Here is a 22,868-nt window from a genome sequence, read left to right on the forward strand (position 1 = left end):
GACAGGGAGGGGAGGCTGCAGTGTAGACGGGGAGGGGAGGCTGTAGTGTAGATGGGAGGGGAGCCTGAAGTGTAGACGGGGAGGGGAGGCTGTAGTGTAGATGGGAGGGAGCCTGCAGTGTAGACGGGAGGGGAGGCAGCAGTGTAGACCGGGAGGGGAGGCTGCAGTGTAGACAGGGAGGGGCGGCTGCAGTGTAGATGGGAGGGGAGCCTGCAGTGTAGACGGGGAGGGGAGGCTGTAGTGTAGATGGGAGGGGAGCCTGCAGTGTAGACGGGAGGGGAGGCAGCAGTGTAGATGGGGAGGGGAGGCTGCAGTGTAGACGGGAGGGGAGGCTGCAGTGTAGATGGGAGGGGAGGCGGCAGTGTAGACGGAGAGGGGAGGCTGTAGTGTAGATGGGGAGGGGAGCCTGAAGTGTAGACGGGGAGGGGAGGCTGCAGTGTAGATGGGAGGGGAGCCTGCAGTGTAGATGGGGAGGGAGGCTGCAGTGTAGATGGAGAGGGGAGGCTGTAGTGTAGACGGGAGGGGAGGCTGCAGTGTAGATGGGAGGGGAGGTGGCAGTGTAGACGCAGAGGGGAGGCTGTAGTGTAGACGGGAGGGGAGGTGGCAGTGTAGATGGAGAGGGGAGGCTGGAGTGTAGATGGAGGGGGGACTGCAGTGTAGACAGGGAGGGAAGCCTGCAGTGTAGACTGGGAGGCGGCGGCACTGGGGTCACGGGGTTCAGCCTTGGCTCTGTGGTGTTACCCACTCCAGGCGTGTGCGGGCTCTACCAGCTCCTGACGGCATCCCCAGGCTCCTGTCCATCCACGGCCAGTGATCCCATGGGGTCCTGGGGCTGGCAGGACAGAAGCACCTATCACCCTCCTGGAAGCACTCTCTGAAGACTCCTGTCTCCTCTCTATGCTGGAGCCAGTCATCGAAAAAATCCACAAGTAACGACTAGAGACTGACAGAAGGCAACGGCTGGCTAGAAGGTCTATCAGCAAGTGGAGCAAAGGCTGCTGAGACTGCCGACGAGAGCCCCAGAGGGGGAGTCCCGGGTCCGCGCCGGCCGAGCTGCGGACGGAGTCGAGGTGGGCTCTCAGGGGTCGGGCGGCAGAGCAGGGAGGGAGGGCCGCTTCTGCTTGTTCTCACCGCGATGCGTTTCAACTGGAAACATGAGATAGAGGGATTCCCTCGATAACAGGTTTAGAAAATTTTAAATGACACATCAAAGTGGCAAACCCAGGGAACGCCGCATCTGCCGGGTGATCCGCTCAGCAGTCCCAGCTGATAAAAGACTTTCTGGGCATAAACACCCGCCAACACCACACTCACGACTCCCTCGACCCTGGGCCCCAGTGACCACGCTCCAGGACCCCCTTCCAGGGAGAAAGAACTAACTGTAGGGCAGGACAGGGCCAGGCTCCCGAGCGGCCGCAACCAGCAAGCGTCCAGAAGCAGTGTGACGCTGAGTGTCGGGACCCCAGTGAGAGAGCATCCTGACCCAAGGTTAGCAACTGCGGTTACCTTTTAAACACTCTACGTTAGTCACTCAGTCGTGTCCGACTCCTTGCGACCCCAGGGACTGTAGCCCACCAGGCTCCTCCGTCCATGGGATTGTCCAGGCAAGAATACTGGAGTGGGTTGCCATTTCCTTCCGCAGCGGATTTTTCTGACTCAGGGATCGAACCCGGGTCTCCCGCATTGCAGGCAGATTCTTTACCATCTGAGCCACCAGAGAAGCCCTTTTTAAAACACTGTTCCCTTTTTAATTATAAAATCCTATTCAAATTCACTGATGGTTTAATGACACAAATTAGATTGTGTGCTCAAGAAATCTGTCTGACAAACACCACTGCCAAATGTCCCCAACAAGGTGATGGCTTGTGAAGAGAGCGGAAATCGTCAAAACAGAGGCCGGCTGATGGGATGACGGTGACATAGTTTTAAATGGCTTCAGACGAATGATCTCTGCTGTAAATGGAGAAACAAACAATTAAAGTGCAGAGAACGCGTCACCTTGAGAAGGTTTCTGAAGTGCGTTTCTGGGGCTCCCATCCTCTCTGCGGGCTTCTGGCCTGAAGGCCTGGGGGGCTGGGGGACCCCTGGCGGAGGGGCCCTGCCTCCAAAGATGGGGGTCCCTGGGTCACTGGGAGGCCGGGTAAAGGACTCGGAACAGACGGCTGCCCTGACCTTTCAGGCTTCTGAGATGACATCAAGATGCAGGAGTCTGATGGCGAAAGTTCAAGAAGCCTGCTGGTGAGGAGGAGAGGAAACCGCATCACAGGGCGAGCAGAGCGAGTGGGCAGGGCGGGCTCTTTAGATTGCTTTCGGGAGTCACAGAAAAGGAGGCTGCAGCTTCAAGGGCAAGACGGATCGGGCAGCCTGCGGGGGGCAATCGCTGGTACCAAAAGGCAGTTAACTAGACTGATTCTGTGAGGACCTAGTCCCGCAGCCGCCCGGAGCTTCCTCCCAGTCCTGCAAACCCGGGTGCGGCTCAGGGCCAAAGACCCCCCTTGGGGCGGGGCCTCAGCGGGAAGCCCCACCCCCTCCTTCGCCCCTCCCACCCATCCCCCCTGCACGTGATGGGGCCTCGGCTCCCGCGCTGGCAGGGCAGGTCCAGGCCGCACCCCACAGAGCACCCCCGGGGGCTCCGTCTCCTCCCAGCAGCAGAACAGGCGCTTGGCGTCAGGGGGCAAAGGGCATGGCGATGGCTCTAAGGACCCTCGCCCGATCCATCCCGAACCCAAGGGTGTTGATTAAAACGCAGAGGACCACCATGGCTGGGGGGGCTGTCTCCACGGAGACCAGCGCCATCTCGATTAGGCGGGAGCGCTCTGGCTCAGACCTTTCTGGCAAAGCCCTGAGGCCTGGGCCTCCAGCAGCTCTGGAGGGTGCTGCTCTCTGCTGGGCTTGTCGGACGCTGGCCTCAGCAGCTCCTTGGAGTTGGCGTGGAGAGGAGCAGTGGCAGCAACAACCCTGCTGAGCCCCTGGGCCTCAGCCGAGGCGCCAAGCAGCCAGGGCAGAAACAGGTGGCTCACAGGCCCTCTGCCCGCCAGTAGCAGGCACAAGCCAGGGGCACAGGCTGGTGGCGCCTGAGGAAGCCGAGGCCGGGCCGAGTGACGTCCAGCTGCGGGTGGCGCTGGTCTCTGAGGGAAGGACGTCTCAGGAGCACCACGTACCACGTGGGATCTTAACTCCCACGTCACTGCTGCCCAGTCCCGCAGCCACTGACCACGGGTGGCCCCGGTGCAGCTGGTCCACAGGGCAATGGGCTCTACGTGTCTGGCCCACGGCGTGCACCCAGACTCAGCATGGACACTACCGCTTGTGTGGATCCCGGGTTGAAGTGACACTTTAGAAATATGAGGTTAAATAAAATACCCTGAAATTACTTTCACCTTTAGCAGCCAGGTCCTCAGTGGCCCCCCAAAGACTCCTGCCTCCTGGTGTCCACCCCTTGGCTGGGCCCCTGCTGGGAGGGTTGAAGCCTATGACAGCAGAGCCACGTCAGGGGTGGGGGTCACCTTCAAGATTTGGCCAGAAGACACCGTGACCTCCTTCTTGGTCACCTGGATCCTGGAAGCCCAGGTGAAGAGGAGTTGAGGCCTCCTGCCCCAAACCAGGGGGTGAGTGAGCTGGGGAGGGGGGGCCTGCAGGCCTGGCCCCATGCTCAGATGAGACCGCTGCCCTGACCACGCCCGACCACACCTCACGAGAGGCCCTGTGGCCCGGCCATCTGCGAGCTGCCCCCAGATCCTCGGCCCGCAGGAGCTGAGCTGTCTGATAACACACGTTTGTTATTTCAAGCGGCTAAAAATCTTTTGGGTAATTTGTTACATAACAATAAATCACTCACACAACCTGGTTTCTTTGGGTGTTTTAAGGTGGCTACAGGAAATGTAAAACTACCTATGAATTTTAACGTGTGCACATTTCCACTGAACAGCAAGGTTCTGCGAGGTTCTAAGTGCGGTGACACACGTGATCACAGACGTTGGAAGTGGTCCCCAACCAAGTGACAGGACCTCTCTGTGCCTCAATGGTGCACCTTTCTTCCTAGAACGTTTGCTTTTAAAACCTGGGATCAGAATAAATACATGCAGACAGTGAATGGGGCTTCCCAGGTGGTCTACTGGTAAAGAACCTGCCTGCCAAGGCAGGAGACATAAAAGATGAGGGTTCAGTTCCTGGGTCAGGAAGATCCCCTGGAGGAGGGTGTGGCAACCCACTCCAGTATTCTTGCCTGGAGAATCCCACGGATGGAGGAGCCTGGGGGGCTGCAGTCTATAGGGTTGCAAAGAACATGACTGAGGCGACTTAGCACGCACCAGACAGTAAATACCAAAAAGAAAAAATTATGTTAGTTTTTTCCTTATCCCATCTAAATCAAAGTAAATATTAGCTCCCCCCCCCCCAGTTATAAAATGTCAGTGGGAAAAATGGAGAGAAGATGGACAAGTCCCAAGAAGAAAATAAAGACAATTCCTAAACACCTCACCCAGAGGTGACCACTGCTAATATTTTGGTGCTTCTTCTTGCCAGTAATGTCGCTATTTAGGAACATATGTTTGTAGATGAAGTCCAGCGATAAGAATTCTCCCCCGCTTTAGGCTTCTACAGGGTGACTTTAAATGCTGTTTCCACTCTTGGCCACATCAGCCAGGATCCCTTCAACCAGCTTCCACGTCCTGACACGCAGGTATAAACGGCCCAGGGAGGGACATCCCCAGGCATCAACCTCAGCGTGGCAGCAGGTCATTGGGGTGGTCCTGGGCGCGAGATAGAGGGCCACGCGGGGCAGGCCAGCCCGGGGGCTGGGGGTTCAGGGGCGGCGGGATAGAGGGCCACACAGGTCGGGCCAGCCTGGGGGCTGGGGTGGTGGTCCTGGGCAGCAGGATTGAGGCACACACAGTGGGCCAGCCCGTGGGCTCGGGGTTTGTCCTGGGCTGTGGAATCGTGGGTACACACGGGGGGCCAGTCCAGGGGCTCGGGGTTCAGGCTTTGGTACTGGGCAGCAGAGTCGCAGGCACGCACAGTGGGCCGGCCCGGGGGCTCGGGGACGGTCCTGGGCAGTGGGATCTTGGGGCGCACAGAGCAGGCCGGCCCGGGGGGCCATCAGGCAGGTCCTGGGCAGCGGGGTTGTGGGGGGCACAGAGCGGGCCGGCACGGGGGCCATTGGGCAGGTCCTGGGCGGTGGGATCTGGGTGCGCGTGGCGGGCCGGCCCTGGCGGCGGGATCTGGGTGCGCCTGGCGGGCCGGCCCTGGCGGCGGGATCTGGGTGCGCGTGGCGGGCCGGCCCTGGCGGCGGGATCTGGGTGCGCGTGGCGGGCTGGCCCTGGGCCCAAGGCCGGGGACTGACCTTGATGTGCTCGTGCAGCTGGGCCTCGTGCTGCCGCGACAGCTGCTCGTGCTGCCTCTGGAACTCGGCGATGAGGATCTGTCTCTGCAGCTGCTGCTTCTGCTTGAGCGCCAGGAGCTCCTGCTGCAGCTGCTGCTCGCGGAGGCCTGGCTCTGCCACGGGCAGCGGGAACTGGTGGTCCAGGCGCAGGTCCATGGGCACCCCCGGGGGGGCCACCGGCAGAGGCAGGGCCGAGGCCACGTCCACTGTGGAGAGAGCACAGCACAGAGGCGCCGGTGACCGGGTGGCCCGCTGTCCTGGCCCGGCCCCACCCACCCTCCCCGGGAGCCCACGCTACCACCACAGGGACGCCCACGCAGTGAGATGCCTCCTCCCCCTTCCAGCTCAACAGGCTCAAAAGGCAGGACTCAGGGGCCTTCTGCCCTCTTCCTCCGAGAGGCCCACCCCTCAGGCAGAAGCCAGCGGGAGGTTGGACCGGGACACACACTCAAACGGGCTCTCCTGCCTCTGCCCCACCCTGCACCAAGGGGCCCTGCTCACTCAGGGGACCTGGGTGCAGGCCCGGTGGCCTTTTTTGACGCTGTGTTTGAAAGTTGACACAGAGAGCAAGCAGGAAAAAGGCTCTGATGAGCCCTGGCCACCCGAAGGCAGAGGGGCAGCGGTGTGCTTTTCTCATTTGCAAGGAGCCACAGAAGAGTTGTGCGCAGGGCCCACGGAACAGCGTGTGCCCTCGAAGTGGTCCAGACAGGCACGCAGGGCGGGCAGCGCGTTTCCGTGGTGACGGGCGCGCCCTCTGGGAGACAGCCAGTGCAAGGCCCCCCGGATCGCCTGCTCGGCTCATGCTGCAGGAGGACCACTTCTGCGCTTTGCTAAGAAACAAACTGCCTTCATCGCACGGCAGCGTGGCCCACGAACAGCCACGAGTTGGCTCTGATTAGAAACGGAAGCGGAATCGATCTAAACGCTTGTAGATCAACGCCAAATTAAAAGCGAAGAGGAGGCAGAAACCAGGTCTCCAATTACGGGTCTCACAAAATACCCCCACGGGGGCGCTCCTCTCAGGGCGGGATTATATCAGAAAAGCCGGGCCACTGGCTGTGGGCCTCCGACTTCCCAGAGAGGCTCCGGGGCCGCCTCCCTTTAGGTGAGCATCCTGGGCTCTGTCAGAGACACCCCCTGAACCCCAAAAGTGGAGACAGTCCAGCAGAGGCCCTGGGGCCCCGCCTCGACCAGAAAGTCCGCTCACAACCTGCTCAGTCACAGGCCAGAGGGCCGGAGGCTGGGCCTCTCCTCCAGGGGCTCAGAGGTCTGGGGGAGACCCTGCTCAGCAGACAGGGCCCCCGGGCCAGTCTCCCCTCCAGAGTCATCGCCACCCACGAGGGGGCCTTGCTTCAGCACCTCTGCCCAGGCCCTCTGCAGTCAGGCCTTCTGATGGCCTGGACCTGGTCCCAGGGTCTTCCCGGGTGAGACTGGATGTAACCCCGTGCCTCTGGAAGTGCCCTCCAGCCCTGACCGCCCCTGCCACTGGGGCAAATGAGGGGCTTACAAAAGGCAGGCAGTATGGCCATTTCGTTAATTCTCTGTGCTTATTTTCTTAAGCTAAAATACTGCTTTTTGATGAGGTAAGCGGACCGTCAGAGACACCACAGGCCGGCTCCACCTAGGTTCTGGTGGATTCTAGGAAAATGACCCAGGAGTGGAACCACCCCTCGGGATAGCCCATTTCAGCAGTCACCACGCAGGCAGGCCCCTGCCGGCCGTCCTGCTGATGAGCGAAGTGAGGTGGGAAGGCCTGGCTCCAGCTCAGTCCTGGGTCCTAACCCCCAAGCCCACGCCCGGGGCCCTGGTGTTCTGGACCGACGCGCGGCCTCGCACCTGCAGGCTCGCTCACCTGGGCAGGGTGTGGGGCGCTGGCTGGGACAGCGGGGGCCTGGCTCATGCAGTCACCACCTCCCTCCCCCCCCGGCCAGAACTAAGCCTGGATTCCACCCGAGGCCCCCAGAGCCCGGGGTAGGTTGCATGCAAGGAAGGCCTGAGCCCTGGCCCCAGGGAATGGAGGAAAATCCTCAATATTCAATCATTTTCCAGAAAATATCTAATTCTCCCCTCTCTGAAGTCCTAACAAGCCTAACCAGCTCTTTGATTTTTCCCAAAATCAGTGAGGTGCAAACCCTGTTTTAAATGTATTTGTTTTTTTCTAGTTGGGTGTCAGGCTTGATGTGTGAAGGGTTTTTTACTTGATATTTAACAAAAGCGGACACAAGTAACTGTTGCCATGAGCAGGCCCAGACGACATCAGTGCCCCATCCCGCCCCCACCACACGCAGCTGGTAGAGATGGGGTCTTGCTGACTCCCTTTATTTTCTTTCTTGGATCATTTTTATTATGAAACATAGCAGGATGGAAAACCTGTGTAAACAACACCAGTTTTATAAAACCTCAAGATTTTCCTCCATTTGCTTCAGACTCTATTTTAAGGAATAGAACATTATGGCAGACACGGAGCAGGGCTTAGGAAAGGGACTCAGAGGAAAGAGAAAGTGACTTGACGTCTTAAAGGAAATTCAGCTTTCCCTTCTCCCGGGGGTGGGGAAGGGCTGTGCATCTTCCTGCTTTCACTAATGACCACGCTGAATGCTGCCTGGAAAACATCATGATGTGTATGACGGCAGGCTTTCTGGCTTTTCTTTCTGCTTCCCTGGAAGAACATGAAAAGTTTTTCTTCATTAACCGGTTAACCCGCCTAGTTCCTTCATGGATTAACAGGTGAGTTACTTGGCAGATCCCCTCAGGTTAGCTGGCCTTTACTTTGTAAAGATAAAGCCGACTTTGTCTTCCTGGGTTACAGACACACACACACACACACACACACACACGCACACACACAGAATCACTGACAGATTAAGCCTGCAACCGTTTCACTGGGCACATCTGGGTCCATGTTCATATGTCTGGACTGGCTTGCAGTGTCTCTGACACTCTTCTTATCTGGTCAGGGAGCGGTATTTTAGCTCAAGAAACCACAGAGAATTAACGAAATAACCGTATTGCCTGCCTTTTGTAAGCAGTATCACCTCACTTGCTTTGATGGCAGGGCTGGCCCCCTTAGGGGACATGAGAAGGTGACCTGAGATGTTATACAGCAACAAGGTCAAGCCTGAGACACTGCACAGAAGACACCGCTCACTGCGTCGATTGCTGCTGTTAGTCACCCAGTCGCATCCAGCTCTGTGCCCCATGCACTGTGGCCTGCCAGGCTCCTCTGTCCGTGGGATTCTTCAGGCAGGAACGCTGGAGCGGGGTGCCAGGCTCCTCTATCCGTGGGATTCTTCAGGCAGGAACGCTGGAATGGGGTGCCAGGCCCTCCTCCAGGGGATCTTGCCGACCCAGGGATCAAACTCGCATCGCATTGGCAGGCGGATCTTTACTGTTGGAGCCGCCAGGGAAGCCCTCACTGTACCATACCATCTCTCTGTTTCTAATTTTTCACAGGCGAGGTCAGGAAGATGATCAGAAACGTCCAATAGTTAACATCTTAAAAAACTGAACATAAAATAACTTTGAGGGATCCGTTTTATTAACTTCAAAAATAGGATGGGCCAAATGTTTCCTACGCCTGCATCCCCTCACTACAGAAAAACGCCAGGGCCTGCTGCTCTGTGCTGCGTGTTGGGGGGTTGCTCCCAGTCCAGCCTGCAGCGGGTCTGCCGTGCAAAGGGACAGGAGAGGGCAGAGGGCTTGAGGGACGCCCCGGGGAAGGGCCCACACAGGGGCTGCAGCTCTGAGTGGGAAGGGGCCGGCGAGCCAGGACCCAGATGGCCAGTGTTAAGAGGCGGGCGTGGGGGCGGAGACACAGGAGGCACCTGGACTGCTGGCTTGGGGCATGGGACCTGCATCCGCAGATCCTCGGGGGCCCTGCAGGCCCAGGTGGGGGTGCCAGCAGCAGAGGGAGGCCAGGCCTCAGATGCAGAGGGGCCGGCATCAGGGTGCTGGGTGTGAGAGACGAGGCGGGGGCTGAAGGCGGGAAGGGAGGATGTGGCAGGCGCCCTGGCGTGGATGGGGTGCGGAGGACCACGGTTCCCTGTGTCCACTGCCCCTTCCCTCGGGTTCCCTTTGAGTCTGGAGCTGCAGGGAACGTCAGGAGGAAACACCCCCCTCCCCCAGGTCATTCCAGACACCAGAGCCGGTGGGCCCAGGGAGGGGACGGCAAGGAGACCCGCAGGCAACACCGTCAGGTCTGCAGAGAACAGAGGGGAGCAGGCCGGGGGCGGGGGGCGGTCACGGGCTGTCCTCACCATTTACTGCGAGAAACGGAGGCGAGGCCTGCTGGATTTCCCTTTTTGAGGTTTCACATAAGACTTCATCCTCTGCTAAAGAAAGTCTCACGCAAAGAGTGCAAAGCCAGACGTCACCTCCGCCCGACAGGCCATGCCCAGCGCCGGCCGTTCCGCCGCCTCGGGGGACACACGCACCAGCCCGGGGGTGGCCGCGGGCCCAGGCCAGGCGCTTCTCCCCGCCTGAGCTCAGCCTCGGGAGGCCAGGCCGGCCCCCCAGGCGGCCGGAGCCCCAGCTGTGGGATCAGACCCACAGCCCCATTCATTCCGCCGCTGGAGGGTGCGTCAGACATGCCCGCGACTATTTCTGTATCAAAAACTCGCCGAAATGCCACGAGTTCCCAACAGAAGCTGCTGGTGCTTTTGACCCAAAGTGCCCCGAAGAAAACAATGAGACTTTCTCTATTTAAAAGAATGCGGCATCAAAACAAAAAAGCCTGTATTCTCATGAATATTTTATGGCAGAGTAGAAAATTGCTTTTATAGGTTGTGCCTTGAGAAACATATTAATACAATCAGATTCATGACGTTAGTAAAAGCACAAAGACTATATTCAGAGTTTCAATAAGAAATGGCAAGGCTGGGCCGTGACCTATAAGTTCTCAATCAGAAATAGAAAAAAATCTGCTAGTCTCTAATTTTTAAAAAAAAATAAATGATCAGGGGGGGAAGAAAAGGACACTGTAATTTTCCATTACATGGGTTGGGTCTTCTGTTCATAACACTATTTCATGTCATCATATAGACAGCAAATAAAGAGAAGGTCTATTCTTTAGCAAACAGGGCCAGAGTGTAGGCTCTGTTCAAGTAAAGAACAGCTCATTCAAATCTAGGGGACAATAATAGATGTTTCATCCATGTCAGCACGAGTTCCTCTCACACTGACGTTGGTCTGCCTGTGTGAGGGGAGGACCGAGACGCCTGCAGGGGGCGAGGAGGAGGAGCAGGAGAAAGACGGGGGTCTATTAAAAAAGCACAACCTATCTCAAAATGTTTTCAACTTTAATGACAAAACATGTCACACATCCCGGGGGACACTGGCACACCCCCGCCTTGCTCCCCAGACCCCCAGCCCCGTGCTGACTCTTTGCTCAACACCCCCGTGTGTTGTGGTCACAATCTCCAGGACGCACCCCTAAACACTCGTCCTCTGCACTCAGCAGCTGTGGAGGGTGGGCGGGGGGAGGTGAGACGAAAGCCCCCAGGGAAAGACAAGAGTCTTGGGGCCAGGCTGCTTCAGCTTCCAGGACAGCTGACAGGAAGAGCTCCTCTGGGGCGAGGCCAAGAGTGACTCCGGGAAAACCACGGCCACCCCCCGCAGTGGGACCAACACTGGGACCAGAACCACCCTGCCTCCTGCTGCCGGCCCAGCCGGCCATCTTCCAGATGCCCCCTCCAGCCGGCCATCCTCCAGGTGCGTCCTCCAGGTGCATCTTCCAGGTGTGCCCTCCAGGTGCGTCTTCCAGGTGCAACCTCCAGGTGCCGGGCCCAGGAGCCCCGTGGAGAAGCACGGCCTCAGGTGAGTGAGGGCAAGAGGCAGGGAGGTCCAGATGCCCTGGGGGCTGCAGAGCTCCTCCACAGCGCCTCCCACACAGCTGCCCCCTCCCCGAGGCCAGCCCCGGCCCTCCCAGGGATGCCCAGGGTCTCCGTTCAGGCCCCTTTATTCCACTCCTCTTCCTTCTGGGCTGTTCTCTCCCTGCAGGAACTCAGCCTCCTCCTGTGTCTTGGGAAGGAGGCGCATGGTTTCCTGTCTGAATGTGTGCTCATGTCCTAGTCCAGGGATCGTCCCTCTGCCTGCACACAGAACTCCAGCGAGCAGTCACCTCCTCCAGGACGGTGAAGACAATGTCCCCACCTCCTTGTTCCCAAGACTGTTACTGAGAAGTGAGGAGCCGCTCTGACTCTGGACGCATGCCCTTTGCTCTCCCTCTGGCAGACCAGCTCCTGGCCGCCACGTCTTAGCAGGAGGCTCTGGAAGCAAGAGTCTTCCCTTACCCCCTGCGGAGCTCCATGCTGCCTGTCCAGTTTGGCAGCTCAGGCCTCCAGCCGTGGGGAATCTCCCCGGGTCATCGTGCAGACCATCGCCCTTTCCTCTGTTTTCCCCTTCGGGAACTTCCAGCACCTGGTGGTAAATCTGCAACAATCACTGATTTTCTTTCTGCTTCTCCCCTGTTTTCTGTGTCCAACACTCAACTCTATTCAAGATTCCCTTAAATGTATTTTCTCACTGAGTTTTGCATACTTTCTGTGGCTGTGTCCCTGAGGACGAGTGGAGGCAAGGATCCTAAGCTGCGAGCGGAGAGGGGACTCAAGGCTGAGCTTTGCTGGGTGGGGCTGAGGCGCCCGGAGCCGCAGGGCAGGAGGCTGTTGGGGGGGATGTGTGTGCCGTGCCTGTTGCCCTCCAGCCTCCACTCCATTCGGCCTGGCCCCCTCCTGCCCCAGTCCTGTCCGGGAGGCGGGATGTGGGGCTGCTTTCCAAGGATGCCGTGGCACCCACCCACTGGGACCTTGGCTGCACCCACGGGCGGCGTGCAGTCTGGCTCTTTCTGCCCAAACTGCCAAATCCAGTGTGACCTGTGACTTCAGTTTCTACCTTCCAGACAGTTGTCGATGCTGTGGCCTTTTCTGCTCCCCATCCTGTGTTTTGAATGCCCCTTACAGGTCTGGCTGCACTGGGTCTTAGTAGCAGCACGCGGGGTCTTTGATCTTCACTGGGACAGAGGGGATCTACTTCCCTGACCAGGGATTGAACCCGGGCCCCCTGCATTAGGAGCGCAGTCTCAGCCACTGGGCCACCAGGGAAGTCCCTGTTTCCCCCACCTTTGTGAGCTGATGACCTTTCTCTGGAATACAGATATAGATAGACAATTTTTTAGGGAAAAAAAAAAAAAAAAAAACACAAAGCCAACTAAAATGGTATAATTGCCTCCCAAGGATCCCTCAGCCAGCTCCCAACAACTGCCGCCCTGTGGCCAGCCCTTCCTTCTAGATTATCCTGAAGCTGACCCGCTAGCAGAGCGCTTTACTCATAAGGACTGTGGCATCCCTAAATAAACTCTTAAGAAAACAGTCAACCTACCCAAATAAATTAACAACTCCATGATGCTATCAAATAGCCAAAAAGCATTATCATTTTTTTTAGAGTCTCATATACATTTCTGAGACTTTATTCAACTCAAGATTCAACCGGGGACTTCCCTACTGGTCCAGTGGTTAAGAATCTGCTTTGCAATGCAGAGGATGTGGGTTTGATCCTTGGTCAAGAGAACGACAATCCCACATGCCATGGGGTAACTAAGCCCTCGAGCCACAGCTCAAGAATCTGTGAGAAGCAAAACGCGGTGCAACGAGGATCCTGTGCAGCCAAAAACAAATCAAGATTCAGCAAGGTCCGTACGCTGCAATTGGCTGACACAGTCTGTGCATTCTCTGTGACCTAAAGATCCCCCTTCTTCTCCCTCTTGCCCGCACCCTCTCCAGCTGACGGGCTGAAGACTCTGGTCACCTGTCCCGTGCTGACTGCATCTCAGGTGCAGATCCACATGACGGATTCCCTGGGAGCAGAAATGGGTCTGCAGTCCCGGGGGACACAGCTCCAGTTCCCAGCAGAGCCGCCCCCCAAGACGGTCCTGTGTCCGCCGGGCTCCTGTGTTGCCAGCAGCTAAGGGGTTCCCCCATGATGCTGTCGGGCCTGTCAACACGGCCCTTCTAGCCCCATCTGCCAGTCCTGAGCTGCTGGCCGGGTGAGAAAGGGCCCCGAGTCAACTGTCACATTATCCCCACAGACAGCTTTTAGCAGAGAGGCAGGGCCAGTGCTTGATGATCTTTTATTTGCCAATTTTCAACAATACTGAGCTGGCCGCACCGAGTCTGGCTTCGGGATCGCAGTGAACCGAGCCTCGGCAGTCCTGTCCTGATGCTCACACGCATCCTTGGGCAGCCTGCGTGATGGCACCAGGTCACCCAGAACCCACCAGCGGCCCTGGGGACAGCCCTCAGTGTGGCTGCAACATCTGTCCCGAAATGCCCCTGCACTTCCTGGTCCCCAAGGACACCTGGGCTCCTTCAGTGGGAAACACGGAGACCACAATCTGGGTTTTGGTTGCCACAGTTTGTAATGTGTATATCCTTACTGGAGCTTTTGTGAATTTCAGGAGTGAGTGAAATTAGATCTATGTGTTCAATCTGTCAGCTCACCATGGAACTTTGGGTGCATAACTTATTAGAAATATTATTCAAAACGGCTGAACAGTCATAATCAAGTTCCATTCAAAATACTGATTTATATGCAGTATCATTTTCCCCAAAGGTGCTCTTAACTGAATTACAATTATTCTGTTTAATACTGTGTGTGTGTGTATAAAGGGGAAATGAGGTAGAGAAGTCAGAAGTGCTTTTTAACGTAAACATTTAAAAATATTCTGTAGGGAAGGTAAATAAGCCAAGTGGTCCCATCTCAGCTTCTCGTGTAGACGGGTATGGCTCTCCCTGCTTTTTTGCCTCATTCAGATGTATGTACACAGGCGATGCCAAAGAAATGAGCTTATGTGAGCAACTCAGAATATAGATTATGCTTGAAAAATAAAAATAAATAACAAATAGTATGGAGCAAGAGCATACTATTATGTTTTATATTGTTTTGTTTTCAGCCGAGATCAGAATGTAAAGAAATAAACATATATAGTGGTATTTATCGGAGAAGGCAGTGGCACCCCACTCCAGTACTGTTGCCCGGAAAATCCCGTGGACGGAGGAGCCTGGTAGGCTGCAGTCCATGGGGTCGCTAAGAGTCAGACACGACTGAGCGACTTCACTTTTACTTTCCACTTTCATGCATTGGAGACGGCAATGGCACCCCACTCCAGTGTTCTTGTCTGGAGAATCCCAGGGACGGGGGAGAATGGTGGGCTGCCGTCTATGGGGTCGCACAGAGTCGGACATGACTGAAGCTCCTTAGCAGCAGCAGCAGCAGTGGTATTTATACACGTATATCCAGAGACCTAGGTTTGATCCTTGGGTCAGGAAGATCCCCTGGAGAAGGGCATGGCACCCCATTCCAGTAGTCTTGCCTGAAGAATCTCATGGACAGAGGAGCCTGGTGGGCTACAGTCCAGGGGGTCACACAGAGTCAGACAGGACAGAGCGACTCACACTTTATCCACGTGTTACACGGGAAGGCTCTTTGCATCTGGCCTGGGGCGGGGAGAGAGGCGACGCATGGCGCCTCTGAGCCGCTTTCTGCACGTGGGTGCCTTGCACACACCTGCATGTCACGAGAGAGCAGCATGCACCTTCAGGCCCTGGTCGGCCCAGGCTCTGCCTCCAGACAAGAAGGCAGTGGGTTACCCTTCAAAAGCAAGCAGAGACAGGCCGGGACAGGGCAAGTGCCTCAAGCCGAAGGCAGGAGAGGGTGTCGGGGGCAGACACGGCAAGCCCCCAGGCCGGCCCTGAGTCGCTGCGGACCACAAGTCTGCAGGCTGCTGGCCTGGGCTAGCTTCACGTGTCAACAGGGACCCTGCAGGACACGGGTGGGTGCCAGCATCATCCCCACAGACAAGCAGGGAAACAAGCTCAGAGAGTCTAAGTGACGTGCCCAAGGCTACACAGCAAGTGTCACGGCAAACTCGGAACTGGACACTAACCAGGGGCGACGGGATGCGCACGGGCGACAGAGCAGGAAGAGCCAGGAGGAGGGGCACAGGCCACCTGGGGGTGTTCTCAGGCCGGGGCACAGGTCACCCTGGGGCAGTGGTTCTCAGTTTGGTTGGCACAGGTCACCCTGGGGCTCTGGTTCTCAGGCGGGGCAGCACAGGTCACCCTGGGGCTCTGGTTCTCAGGCGGGGGCACAGGTCACCCTGGGGCAGGGTTCTCAGGCGGGGGCACAGGTCACCCTGGGGCAGGGTTCTCAGGCGGGTTGGCACAGGTCACCCTGGGGCTCTGGTTCTCAGGCGGGGCGGCACAGGTCACCCTGGGGCAGTGGTTCTCAGGCGGGGCGGCACAGGTCACCCTGGGGCTGTGGCTCTCAGGCAGGGCAGCACAGGTCACCCTGGGGCTGTGGTTCTCAGGCAGGGTGGCACAGGTCACCCTGGGGTGGGACTGTGGTTCTCAGGTGGGGTGGTGTGAGCGGCTTGGGGACTTGGGAGCCGTGGAGGCTGGGCCCTGCTCAGCTGCTGTGCTCGGGGTACCTGGGGCTCCAGGAGCGCTCAGGTGATGAGGCCCCCTGCAGCCCAATCACGCACGCTCTGGGGCTCTGAGAGCACTCCCCCCACCAGGGCCGGCGGACCCCTTAAGTCCCTGCCCACGGCTCCAGCTGTGGATTCTGTCCTGACCACGGGCTGGGCGTCCCCCCAGGATCGCCAGCTTGCTCCAGTACCCCATAGGCCTGGGCTTTCCAGCGAAGAAAAGCCTCTATTTTTCCTGAAGGACTCACAGGGGTCCACTCCAAGAGCCCCTGCTCATGGCCCAGACACAGCCCCAAGGGTGCAGCCAGCCCGGGTCTGCACCACCCACCCGGTCCTGGGAAACAGGCTGACCAGCACCGCCACGCAGACCCGGCTGCCGAGCAGAGATGCAAACAGCACGCTCCTGATGGCTCACTTTCGCCGCCAAAAAGAACAAGTCACCATCAACACCAGGTGACGTTTTACTCCACTGCCTCTTCCCCTAAGCTGGGTTTCACCTCCACTCACTCACACCTCCTCCCCAAGCACCAAGTTTTCAACGGCTTCTCCCTGGTGGAGAGTCCAAGGCCATCAGCACACCGAGGCCTGGCCACCCCTCACCCACCACCGTGAGGGCCTCTCCTGCAGCCGCCATGATCCTCCTCTTCGAGGTCCCTGATGTGCCCGCATGTCTGCAGACACCAGCGAGGACCCGGTCAGGGAACAGCAGGCGGGAGGTGGGACCCCTCGTGGAAAGCACGCCCAGGACCCCACTTCTAGGCACCAGGACGTGTGTCCAGGTGATGCTACTGAGAGAGAAGAGGCTGGGCCCCCGGCACAGGAACCTGGTCTCAAAGGTCCAGTGTGGGGTTCAGGGCTAATGTGAGTCCAAATCCCCATGAGGACCAGCGGCCGCCCAGGGGCCCTGCATGTGACCAGCGTCCATTGAGAGCCAAGACACAGCCTCGAGCCGGGCGACCCCATGGCAGGGAGGTGTGAATGCGGGGAGAAGACTCCAGGGGAGCTGACCTGGCGGGAGGGGTATCTGGGTGCAGTGGGCTGAGCTGAGTCCATCCTGTCTCCCGAGCTGCTGAACGCCCTCCCTCTAAAGTGGGCCCAGAAGGTGACTTTACTGAGGGTGGTGAAGACCCAAGGCAAGACCTGGTGGTCAGGATGCAGGAGACCCCCAGAAGGGCACAAGCTGGCCCTCAGCATCCGCACACGTGACAACAGAAGGCTGAGTCACGAGCGCGCCTGGGGACAGGCGTCCACAGCACCCAGGCTCAGGTTCCAGCACACCAGGGGCGGAGGCCCCGGAGGGCGGGCCTGCAGTGTGAGTGAGGGGCCCCGGGTCCCCCAGACATGGAGCCAAGAGAGCTTCTCAACTTAAAGGATGGGAACAGGGTGTGGAGACACGCCAGCTTCACAAGGAACGAGAGGGTGTGTATTTGATGCAGACAGAGAACAAGCACTAGCCTCATCTCTGGGCGGGGTGCCGATCCCGCGGCAGCTGCTGAGGAGTGTAGGTCAGGGACCCCTCCACCCCCTTCTCTCCTATTGTCAAAGAAAGAAAAAGGCCTTTGTAGGACGGGAGCACGCAGGGGAGAGAACTCAGACAATGGGGCAGAATCCAGGTCATCTCACAGTTCTGCAAAAGCAGACCATAGAGGTCCTCCCACTCCCTTCTCACCCACCCCACCTGCCCCATCCCCCAGCCCGGGCCCCTGGGCACCTGCAGTGTGGCAGCCCCACCGCCAGCAGGGAGGGTACAGCCTGTGTTTCAGGCCCAGTGGCGGGTTCCAAAGTGTGGGCACCCTCCTCTCCCCGCAGAGAAGGTTGGAGGTCAGAGGCAGTACCTAAGGCAGATGGCTGAGCATTTCCAGAACTGGTGGGAGACACGAAGGCACAACCAAGCAGGGACCCCAGCAAACGGCAGCAATCAAGACAGTTTCCAAGCGGAACCGCAGACTCGAGAGAAGAGGGCCAGCGGACCCTGAGGACGAGCAAGCTGCCGACGAGGGGCGCATGGAAACGGCCAGAGAACAGCAAGCCAGCTCCGAGAGCAGAGGAGCGCCTGCCAAGCCAGAACCATGTGCTGGGAAGCGGCGGTCAAGACTGCATGCAGAGCACACACAGACGGGGCCACATCAGACTGAGAAGGCTGCAGGCACGCCGATGAGCCCTCGGGGAAGGAAGAGCCTACGGCGAGTCTGAGACGCGGGAGGAACGGTGAGTGGAGAACCCAACACACACAGAAATGAGTCCACACAAACAGCAAGGAGGCGGACGGCAGCGTCAGACTTGTGGATGAAGTCACAGAGGAAACCCTGGGGGCCGGTGGGGAGGTGCGAGCGTCCCAGGGCCCTGGGACCCCTGCCCCCCATAGGGGTGGAGGTAGAAGACAGAGGTTCACAGGCTGCCACACAGACCTGCTGGAGACCAAGAGGAGGGTCCTCAGGGCAGTGGCGGGGGGTGTGGCTAGGTCAAGAAATGATTTTAAGGAGAAAGAAAAAGACAGGAGGCTGCTAAGCGCCCCCACCTACACACATAGAGCTGGTCCTCCCAATGGACGTACACGCCTGCACCTAGACTCCGGCCCGAAATAATCACAATGGACTCTGATCAAATCTCCAGGTCTAACCACCGACGGACAGGAAACTCAGGCAAGAGAGGTCCGCTTTAAATGACAACTCAGGGAGGAAATCAAGTGAAATCTAGAACCCAGGGAGACCCTGCAGGACAGACAAGCCAGTACGTTCAGAGATAGACTGCAAAGCTCACAAAAAGGCAGGAGGGATCTTACAGATGAGCCAGGGACAGACTGCAAAGCTCACAAAAAGGCAGGAGGGACCTTACAGATGAGCCGGGGACAGATTGCAAAGCTCACAAAAAGGCAGGAGGGACCTTTCAGATGAGCCAGGGACAGACCAGCTACCACGCACGAACATTAAATGGACCTCGTGTCAAACAATGAAATAAAGAGACATGTGCTTTAAACACCATCAGGGTGAAGGGATAAAGAAGTGAAGTGAAGGTCGCTGAGTCGTATCCGACTCTTTGTGATCTCACACACTATACATCCCATGGAATTCTCCAGGCCAGAATACTGGAGTGGGTAGCCTTATCCCTTCTCCAGGGGATCTTCCCAACCCAGGGATCGAACCCAGGTCTCCTGCATTACAGGTGGATTCTTTACCAGCTGAGCCACAAGGGAAGCCCAAGAATACCGGAGTGGGTAGCCTATCCCTTCTCCAGGGGATCTTCCCGACCCAGGAATTGAACCGGGGTCTCCTGCATTGCAGGCGGATTCTTTACCAACTGAGCTATCAGGCAAACCAGGATAGCCGTGAAGCCGTGACAGGGGATAAAGAGGAGGCGGTATACAAATGCAATGGAACTTCAGCCATAGGAAAGAAGAAAATCTTGTCATTTGTGAAAACGTGGATGAACCTAGAGGATATCATACTAGGTGAAGTAAGTCAGGTAGAGAAAGTCAAGAACCACATGACTTCACATATGTGAACTCTAAAACCAAAAATGAACAGACCTAACAGAAACAGACTCAAAGATAAGAACAAACTGGTGGACGCGAGAGGGGAAGGAGGCTGGGGGGTGAGTGCAGCAGGTGAGGGAGGTGCAAGATCCAGACTCGCAGATTCAGTCAGTCAGTCACAGGGCTGTAACGGCGGCCGCAGGGGACACAGTCAGTGAGACGGCAGTGCAGGAAGTCCCCACACACGAGCAAGTTCCGCTCCCAGAGTGTGTTCCCAGGTTGAGCCACGGGAGCCTGGGTGCCCGACTAACAGTCAGCTCTGTAGCACTGCACTGTTACAGCTTTATGACACGTCTCACACATAACACAGGGAAAAACAAACAAGACTCCTTCCACTCCGCAGCTCAGCACCTTGAAAAGCGCAGCAGTCCAACACAGCAGCCGGCACACAGGGCCTGGCCTGGACAGAACAGGGAAGAAGGCTTACTGACGGGAGGAGGGAGAGGAGGGCAGATGGTAGAGCCGAAGGGGCATCAGCAGCAGGAGACGGGGGGCGAGCTGCTGTCTCACGCACGCCTGATGCTGATGGACAGTAGATTTGCATCTTTGAAAGTTCACAACCTGAAGGTCTGTATGTAAGGGACTTACCGTATCTTTCCATGGTGACAAGTGGTAACTAGACTTATCATGAGGACATTTTTTAATGTATAGAACCAGGGAATTACTGTGTTCTGTACCTGGAACCAACACAGGTTTGTAGATCAATTTTACTTAAATTAACACATACACACAAACTTGTATCAGGAACATATAAACACTAGGTGAACACTGAATAAAGCTAAAGAATTGTTCAGTTCACTTCATTCACTCAGCTGTGTCTGACTCTTTGCAACCCCATGGACTGCAGCATACCAGGCTTCCTTGTCCATCACCAACTCCCAGAATTTACTCAAACTCATGTCCATTGAGTCACTGATGCCAGCCAACCATCTCAGCCTCTGTCGTCCCCTTCTCCTCCCACCTACAATCTTTCCCAGCATCAGGGTCTTTTCCAATGAGTCAGTTCTTTACATCAGGTAGCCAAAGTATTGCAGTTTCAACTTCAGCATCAGACCTTCCAATGAACACCCAGGACTGATTTCCATTAGGATAGACTGGTTGGATCTCCTTGCAGTCCAAGGGACTCTCAAGAGTCTTCTCCAAAACCACAGTTCAAAAGCATCAATTCTTTGGTGCTCAGCTTTCTTCACAGTCCAACTCTCACATCCATACATGACCACTGGAAAAACCATAGCCTTGACTAGACGAACTTTTGTTGGCAAAGTAACGTCTCTGCTTTTTAATATGCTGTCTAGGTTGGTCATAACTTTCCTTCTAAGGAGTAAGCGTCTTTTAATTGCATGGCTGCAATCACCATCTACAGTGATTTTGGAGCCCCCCAAAATACAGTCTGCCACTGTTTCCATTGTTTCCCCATCTATTTGCCATGAAGTGATGGGACCAGATGCCATGATCTTGCTTTTCTGAATGTTGAGTTTTAAGTCAACTTTTTCTCTCTCCTCTTTTACTTGCATCAAGAGGCTCTTTAGTTCTTCTTCACTTTCTGCCATAAGGGTGGTGTTATCTGCATATCTAAGGTTATTAATATTTTTCCTAGCAATCTTGATTCCAGCTTGTGCTTCATCCAGCCCAGCGTTTTGCATGATGTGCTCTGCATATAGGTTAAATAAGCAGGGTGACAATATACAGCCTTGATGTACTCCTTTTCCTAATTTGGAATCAGTCTGTTGTTCCATCTCCAGTTCTAACTGTTGCTTCCTGATCTGCATATAGGTTTCTCAAGAGGCAGGTCAGGTGGTCTGGTATTCCCATCTCTTTCAGAATTTTCCACAGTTTATTGTGATCCACACAGTTAAAGGCTTTGGCATAGTCAATAAAGCAGAAATAGATGTTTTTCTGGAACTCTCTTGCTTTTTCCATGATCCAGCGGATGTTGGCAATTTGATCTCTGGTTCCTCTGCCTTTTCTAAATCCAGCTTGAACATCTGGAAGTTCATGGTTCACATGCTATTGAAGCCTGGCTTGGAGAATTTTGAGCATTACTTTGCTAGCGTGTGAAATGAGTGCAATTATGTGGTAGTTTGAGCATTCTTTGGCATTGCCTTTCTTTGGAGTTGGAATGAACACTGACCTTTTCCAGTCCTGTGGCCACTGCTGAGTTTTCCAAATTTGCTGGCATATTGAGTGCAGTACTTTCACAGTATAATCTTTTAGGATTTGAAAGAGCTCAACTGGAATTCCATCACCTCCACTAGCTTTGTTTGTAGTGATGCTTTCTAAGGCCCACTTGACTTCACATTCCAGGATGTCTGGCTCTAGGTCAGTGATCACACCATCGTGATTATCTGGGTCATGAAGATCTTTTTTCTTCAGTTCTTCTGTGTATTCTTGCCACCTCTTCTTAATTTCTTCTTCTTCTGTTAGGTTCATACCATTTCTGTCCTTTATTGTGCCCATCTTTGCATGAAATGTTTCCTTGGTATCTCTAATTTTCTTGAAGAGATCTTTATTCTTTCCCATTCTATTATTTTCCTCTATTTCTTTGCATTGATTGCCGAGGAAGGCTGTCTTATCTCTCCTTGCTATTCTTTGGAACTCTGCATTCAGATGGATATATCTTTCCTTTGCTCCTTTGCTTTTCGCTTCTCTTCTTTTCTCAGCTATTTGTAAGGCCTCCTCAGACAGCCATTTTCCCTTTTTGCATTTCTTTTTCTTGGGGATGGTTTTGATCCCTATCTCCTGTACAGTGTCACGAGCCTCCGCCCATAGTTCTCAGGCACTCTCTCCATCAGATCTGATCCCCTGAATCTGTTTGTCACTTCCACTGTATAATCATAAGGGATTTGGTTTAGGTCATACCTGAATGGTCTAGAGGTTTTCCGTACTTTCTTCAATTTAAGTCTGAATTTGCCAATATGGAGTTCATGATCTGAGCCACAGTCAGCTCCTGGTCTTGTTTTTGCTGACTGTATAGAGCTTTGCCATCTTTGGCTGCAAAGAATATAATCAATCTGATATCGGTGTTGACCATCTGGTGATGTCCATGTGTAGAGTCTTCTCTTGTGTTGTTGGAAGAGGGTGTTTGTTATGACCAGTGCATTCTCTTGGCAAAACTCTGTTAGCCTTTGCCTTGCTTCATTTTGTACTCCAAGGCCAAATTTGCCTGTTACTCCAGGTGTTTCTTGACTTCCTACTTTTGCATTCCAGTCTCCTATAATGAAAAGGACATCTTTACTGGGTGTTAGTTCTAGAAGGTCTTATAGGTCTTCATAGAACCATTCAACTTCAGCTTCTTCAGCATTACTGGTTGGGGCACAGACTTAGATTACTGTGATATTGAATGGTTTGCCTGGGAAATGAACAGAGATCATCCCAGAGATCATCCTGTCGTTTTTGAGATTGCATCCAAGTACTGCATTAATATGAAAATGGCATTGTACATATTTTGAAAACAAGAAGATCCCTGTCTTTTAGAGATG

At 55.6% G+C, this 22,868-nt stretch overlaps 1 protein-coding gene across 9 annotated transcripts in view; it reads right to left on the reverse strand.

Annotated features, from left to right (window-relative positions):
* HDAC4 (histone deacetylase 4) overlaps positions 1 to 22,868 on the reverse strand; it is a 296,118-nt gene that overhangs the window by 110,025 nt on the left and 163,225 nt on the right. For all 9 annotated transcript variants that reach the window (XM_044945379.2, XM_044945378.2, XM_044945376.2 and 6 more), the window contains one exon: positions 5,342 to 5,586. In XM_044945379.2, coding sequence (XP_044801314.1) covers positions 5,342 to 5,586 — 245 coding nt within the window. The remainder of the gene's footprint in view (positions 1 to 5,341; positions 5,587 to 22,868) is intronic.

Source organism: Bubalus bubalis, chromosome 6 (assembly GCF_019923935.1).
Source record: "Bubalus bubalis isolate 160015118507 breed Murrah chromosome 6, NDDB_SH_1, whole genome shotgun sequence".
NCBI lineage: Eukaryota > Metazoa > Chordata > Mammalia > Artiodactyla > Bovidae > Bubalus > Bubalus bubalis.